The 7,361-nt window shown below is 41.8% G+C and overlaps 1 protein-coding gene across 1 annotated transcript; it reads right to left on the bottom strand.

Moving 5' to 3' along the window:
- Positions 1 to 950: 950 nt before the first annotated feature.
- O0I10_013048 (uncharacterized protein) lies at positions 951 to 2,769 on the bottom strand (the record flags this gene model as incomplete). Its single annotated transcript, XM_058492908.1, has 6 exons — positions 951 to 1,145; positions 1,212 to 1,327; positions 1,407 to 1,718; positions 1,801 to 2,318; positions 2,394 to 2,550; positions 2,625 to 2,769. 6 exons carry the CDS (start codon positions 2,767 to 2,769, stop codon positions 951 to 953), a joined length of 1,443 nt encoding a protein of 480 aa, XP_058336326.1.
- Between the last annotated feature and the right edge of the window lie 4,592 nt (positions 2,770 to 7,361).

The raw sequence follows: 7,361 nt of genomic DNA, 5'->3' as shown, positions 1-7,361 counted from the left end.
CATCTCCGCTTACTCATCCTTTCTAGAAACTACCTTGGATACCACACCTGGGGACCGGGCATGTGTGCTGGAGTAGCTGGAAGTACACTTGAGAAGGAAAATAAAAACCAATGAGCATGAAATCATAGTACAGTAGCAGATGATAGAATAGAGCTTACACAAAATCGGGATCGTCAAGGAGGGGACATGGATGATCATCATGTTCATGAACCCGGTTAAACGCTGTTGGGTCGATTGTATATGTGACTCTTATGCCATGATGGGCAAGAGCCTTTGCAATGATGTCTAGGACGGTCGTGTCATTGCGTGGATATTTGAGTTCCCAAGAAGATTGTACTATGCCTGCGAGGGTACCAGTGCAAGGGATGTTGTTCGCCATGGTTCAAAGAAAAAATTGGAAGAAGAAATTGATAGAAGAAGTGAGTAGTGAGTTCGCATCAAATGAATGAGAGGTACTTATAATCAAAAATAAAGGGACACTTGTGTCCATGTATTGCCAGTCCTTCCAGATTCTTGCTCACATTCTTCGTTGGTCTAGTTCTCTCGTGCACTATCCAGTGCATGCCCAAAAGGTGGGCCTTGTGATGGACAAATATATGCAGCACGTGATGGCTAACAGACATGTTGGAGTGGCGTTATTATGGCAATGCAGCTAAGCTGTTTTACTTTCTTCATATAGATGGATGGCAGGATTTGCATGATGAAGTTTGGCATTGGTTGATGCAACATATCACTTTTCTCACACGAATGGACGATAGGAGGTGCACACCAAAGGGTGGAATGCTAAGGAAAGCACTGCTTTGGGAATAAGCATGCATGTCAATGTTGGATTTCCATGTGAGCATCAAGGCCAAAGTTGCGCAAGTAGGTAAACAAAGTGGAAAATTCCAATTGCATTCAAACTACGTGGATTATTCCTTAATCAATCAGCTGAGGACCATTTTATTCCTTCATCGAGTGTAATATATACCACCAACATGTGGGCTAGTTCTAATACTGCATAGTGTACAAAGCTTCTGAACCCAAGTCCAAAACCGCCTCAAATCATGATACCGAACAGCATTAAATCCAAACTCATTCGATGGGAAATCTCTGAGCAAGTCCTCGAAATTGTTGACGAGGATGTTTGCTTCGCGACCACGTAGCTAACGTAATGAAGTCAACCTTTTGAACCAAATGAGTAGATAGATACCAGGCATTTGTGGACATACATTTCCTAATTGGTCCCAACGCAGGTGCAGTGGACAAAGCAAGATCAAAGGACCAACCTTGGCAGCAATCCTAAGCAAGATCCTCCCTGCTCTTGCAATGCTTGATCTTTTGCGGTCTGGAAAGCATTCTAGGGGATGAGATCATATGTTCAGTGGGTAATAAAAGAAGATTCATCTGGAAAAAGGGACGCTTACCTATAACCACTTTCCGATAGGAAATGAGATGATAGTTATGATCAGGGGTAACAGGCTTTATTTCGGTGGTTGCTGCATATAGACATGCCAATGCGTTCAAGTTGAATGTGTAAGCTGCAAATGTATACATTGTACTTCGTGCTCGCATTGTTGTCACTGATATCAAATCTTCCATATCTAGGCCATTATCATTGCATCGAAGAACTGGCATACGGATATTGCTGCTGTCATCAAAAAGTTGCAGTGCTGCTTGGATAACTGCCGGGTCCACTCTGAACTTGTTTGGAACACGAAGACGCATGTAATGCAATACTATTATTATAAACGATGCGGTAAACCATTCAGGATTGATTAGTAGAGGTGGGATATATACGCTTGGATATGAGCTACTAACCAGCTAAAAGCTTAGGAGATGCGCTAGCAAATGGGTCATTGTCATCTCCTGTGGTCATTTCATTGCACGCATGTTGTACGACATTTCTACCTCGGTTCCTCCTTTGTATACAATTTTCTTCCACTAGGTCGTCATCGCTATCATCGTCAAGACGTATTGTTTGTATATGATTGCTTTCTGAATCATGTTGACCATCATTGCATTGCATTGCGTGCATGTTACTTCCTTCCATAGCATCTTCTTGGCCATCATCGCATTGCATTGCTCGTGCATCATTCCCCTCCATAACATTTTGATCCCCATTGCTTTGTGTTGATTGTGCATCATCGCCTTCAATGTCGTATTGTGCATCGTTTCCTTCAAAATCACGGTACTGCAATTCATCGCTTTCTGTCTCATATTGATTGCAATGTCTTTCCATGGTAGAACCTTCATTTAAGGCCACACCCTCCATAGGGAAGGGCTCTGGTATCAAGCACGCTTCATCAAGATCGTTGATACGGTTAAACACGTCTTCGCTTTTAATGAATAATTACATAAGTCAGTAGACATGGGACATGACAAAGGCATATGGCTGAATGCCATGCACTTACTTAATGTCGCGTAGAACACATTCGCTAGTTGTTTTGATAATTGACCCATTATCAGCGCATTTTGTATGAGGAGCGTAATGGATATCACGCTTGAACCTGGTTTTGATGCAATGGTGTGCAAGTACTGTATGTATGACCTTCAAGCACTGTGTTGGCTCTAGCAATGAATGACCCATAAGACGATATCTTTGTTAGCTTAGCTATGGTTTAAAGTATGCACAAAGTCCTTACGTTCATCCATCCATTGTGCAATAACCTGAGCTAGATCGGTCGAACAAAGGTCTGACTCTCGATCTATACCAGTCATTTGTGAGTTTGCGTCTGAGCATAAAGAGTTGTTGGCTGCATAAGATCCATATTCTGGTTGACTAGACATTGCATTGATTGTGCTAGAGGACTATGGTATTGATGTGCTGGGTAGGATAAAGGGAAATAAAGAAAACCTGCAATAGGATAATCGGGAGCAATATTTATGCTTTGGTGCTTTGTATGTTTATATCATGTTGCCAGAGGGATGGGGTTACATTTGTCCAAAAATTATCGCATGCATTATTGCTTATTGCCATCACTTAAAGAAATTCCTTTTGAAGAAATTCCTATAAACAAATGGTCTCAAACGTAGTAACCTTGCTAGCTACCAAATCTGGCTCTCACGCCCAACCTATTCAGCTATCTTGAGCCTATCAAACAAGCTGTGATTCAGCACTATATAAAAAGACAAGAATAGCTGAATGGATACGGCTTTTGACAGTATGAGTGAAGCTGATCGAATCGAAGCAGCAGTCAATGAAGAAATCGAATTGAGTGGTAATAATGCCCTGCTCCATTTATTACTAGAACATAGCAGCATTCATCTAGAGCTTTGCTACCAGCTACCAGCTAAACATATATATTATGACAGGTGTCCGTTTTACAATCCAGATCCTAGAGAGCATCTTAGCTAGGTTATACAACGAGCAATACCGAGAATATGAAGAGACAACAACACAACCTCCTGGGCAAAATCCTCACTATAATGAATTTTCGGGAAAAGCTTCGGGCACCACAATTCCGCTCTCGGGCACCACAACATTCCACGTGATTTTGGGTTGCACGTGACCCCTTGGGCACCACATTGCCTATGCTGATCCCACTCGGGCACCACATCCATTAGCATCATTCAATGCTTGTATGTATGACCCTTAGTTGCATGTTCGTAGTATCCTTTTTTAGATAAAGAAAGCGTGTATTGAAAAACTAAATAAATGTTGTGACATCAAGGTGATTTTGGAATAGTGATTGTTTTCCCTATTGTAATAACATGTCCTTGCTATACAATCGTCTCTTTGATACCAAGAAACAGCTATATGATGCTGCTCAAATCATTGCCAAAGCTGAAGGTTACTGTGTCACGACCAAGAACTCTAGTAAACGCCATATGCATTTACAATGCCGTTGCGGTGGACAACCAAAAAACTGCCATGGCCTAACCGAAGAGACTCGAAAGATCAAGCGTGACTCCTGGCGTAAGGAGTGCCCTTTCCTAATCAAGGCCAGGCCAACGAAGAGTGGATGTTGGGAAGCTTGGTCTATAAATGATCAGCATAACCACGACATGGTTGACAATTACCGAATCTTCCATCAGCATCGCAAGTTAACAGAAGACCAATTCGCACGTGTACTAGAAATGATTCAAGCAAAGGCGACACCATCAAATATATGCGATGCTTTGCGTGACATGGACGGCAACCAGATAATGATTCCTAAAGACGTATCCAATATCAAGAATCGTGAAGCCATCTCTGAAAACAGCAATGGTTGTAATATGGCGTATATGGGACAGTACCTGCATGCACGAGGTTATCAAGTCCGTTACCAATACAACAGCAACAAACAGCTTACAAGCCTCCTTTTTGCCCATCCTAGCTGCATTAAGAATGCACAAAGGTTTTCAGAGGTAGTAATCATGGATGCTACATATAAGACAAATATGTACAAGATGCCATATGTCAATGTCGTTGGTGTTAGCAACGTAGGATCCAAAAGTGAGCAGCTAAAGACATTTGCAATTGCTGGTGCATGGATTTCAAACGAGACAAAGGAATCATACACTTCGGTCGCAGAGGAGCTCCATGATCTCATTTGGAAACCCGTTGACAAGGTCCCCGGTGTTATTGTAACTGATTATGATCCATCGCTTGTTGGTGCTATCAAGACCACTTACCGGGATACAACATTTATGCTTTGCACCGTTCACATTAGGAAAAACTTCCAAAAGAACTGCCTTAAAGGATTTGATGGCGATGTTGAAAAGCATAAGGCATTACTGAAAGCTGTTGATGGTCTCATCCGCTCCGACAATGAATCATCATACCAAAAAGCCAAATCTGATTTCTTGGAAGTTGCCAATACCAGTAGCAAGTCGACTGAAATCGTTAAGTACTTGGATAGGTAAGCGCTAGAGAACTTTATCGAAAGAACAACTATGAGATTAAGGTTAAATTGTTCATCCATAGAATGCTTGAAGTGGAAGAGCTTTGGGTTGGCAAGCACACATGTCACTTTTTCCATCTTGGATGTACGACTACCAACCGTGTTGAAGGTGCTCATGCAACCATCAAGAAGTTTCTTACCGCCTCAGGCACGCTCGTCAATGGCATCAAGGAGATTGATCGCTTTATCAGGCTACAGGTACAATAAAATCATAAGCAAACTATGAGCTATTATGATATTGAACATGATTGTGATATTATGGATATTGAATAATAAAAGGATGAATGTTTTCCCTTAAGGAATACATGAGAATGACCTAGAAGTGACTGAAACCGATTAAGTAACTAAAGGAACCACCTCGAATCCAGTGAAACATCCGACTAGCGTAGCTGTCATATAACCATTGGTTCTTGTCATGAATCCTTCTTGAAGATTAGTCATACCAAAGATCTCGTAAAACTATAAATAAGGATAGAGCGATAAGAATAAAGAAGAAGCATCTTTCAGTCTCAACGTACTTTTCAGTGTTATCCATTTTCTATTACCAAACATCACAATGATTAACACGACTTTACCTAGAATGAGAACGAAAGCATTGCCATCGAGAAAAACAAAATGGCCCATGATCACTTCATGCCAGAGCATGTAAAAGAGAAGCTACAGCATTTGATTGGGAAGGTATCGCAATATGCCGTCGATAAGATCAAGAAAGAGCTTGTAAAGGTGGGCAAGAAGGATAAGGTGGATAAACCTATCGAACCAAGTGAAAGCGATTCCCAGCCATTGGCATGTAATTGCAAGATCCGTGTGAATTTTGGAATACCATGCTATCATATTCTGCCAACGACCGAGCCTATCCCAATATCGCTTGTACATCTCAGATGGCATTTATGCTTGGATAAGCATACTGCAGGTTTGTTTTTAAGCTGTGAATTTGATCGTGTAACATATTGACATGAAGAAAAAAGACCTCCAGATTGCAAATGGCAAGAATGAAAAAGATGAGGATGCATGTACTACAAGTAACAGCAATGCGGATGTCAACATTGCCACTGATAACAACTCTCTGACTATCTTGTATCGATTGCAAGATAAGATTAACAAGGCGAGGGATTATCAAGAGAGACGTAGGATTCTTGAAAGATTGCAAAGTATCTTAGATGCTCCTACCACCGCGCTTGAAGATCTCAATCCTCCTCAAAAAATGAAGCATCGTGGGCGCCCCACGGGATCCCAACGCTTACCGGTACCAGCTGATTCCAAGGCACAGGAGCGAGAGAAATCAAGTGTGAGTGATCATGGAGATGAGTGTCCCAAAGATGATGAAAACGAGGGGAAACGGCCAGCATCAGAAAGTACACCACATGAACAGCCTCCTAAGAAAATCCGAGTGGTGTTTAATTTGAAGCAGGAAGTGTACGAAAAGATCCCATAATATGTACCTTGCATTTTTGACTAAGTATGTATGTATTAGGAAGCAAGCAGCAGAAAGAGCTAACGACTCCCTCGTTGCTGCCAGTATTAGAACAGAGGATATACCATATTTCATGGTTGATTGGATATCTTCAATGAGGAATGTTCGTGCTGATGGTAACTGTGGATTCCGAGCATATGCTGTTGGCTTAGAGATGAATGAAGAAGAATGGCCATTTATCCGTCGTCGTTGTTTGGATGAACTACAATCCCGTCCCGATCACTATCGCAAGCTCTTTGGCCTTGAATCCGATTATGATGAATTGGCGACATCCCTACATTGGTTTAATGGCTCGTGCGTAGAAGATACATCGAAATGGATGATGATGCCTTTGGCAGGTTATGTACTTGCTAATGCATTTGAACGACCCTTGTACTATTTTTCCCCACATGAATGCTTCACTTTCTTGCCAGACGCATGTCCCCTCAACCGTAATCCTGGCATTGCAATTGCACTTCTTGGCTCTCGCTCTCACTTTGTTAGTGTCAACCTTAAACCTGGATCGCCTGTTCCAAAGATAGCTCATGGATGGAAACGTTATGCATCTGCAAGTAGCATGATTTGGCAGCAGCTTGTTTCAAGCAAAGTCATCATGTATGAAGGCCTTCGAGAGCCTTCAAAACCTAAGCTTACAGAAGAAGAGATACATGCTGCAACTATTATTATCGATCCCTAGTATATTTATGCCATTAAGCCCTTCAATGTTTTTTATGCAACATACATCGACATCAACCGAAGTCATCACCAAATCAAGCTACAACACTTCGTATGCAAACAATATTACCAAACAACAATAAATATGAACATTTCCTATTAACGTTTCCTATTAACATGATAGCCCCAATATAAGTGTTTGTGAATGGCTAGTATCATACATACAAGCATTAAATGATTCTAATGGATGTGGTGCCCGAGTGGGATCAGCATAGGCAATGTGGTGCCCAAGGGGTCACGTGCAACCCAAAATCACGTGGAATGTTGTGGTGCCCGAGAGCGGAATTGTGGTGCCCGAAGCTTTTCCC

Source organism: Lichtheimia ornata (genome assembly GCF_029851405.1).
Source record: "Lichtheimia ornata isolate CBS 291.66 chromosome Unknown scaffold00215, whole genome shotgun sequence".
Classification (NCBI taxonomy): domain Eukaryota; kingdom Fungi; phylum Mucoromycota; class Mucoromycetes; order Mucorales; family Lichtheimiaceae; genus Lichtheimia; species Lichtheimia ornata.
Note: the sequence above shows the minus strand (reverse complement) of the source record. Positions and strands in the feature narration are given on the sequence as shown.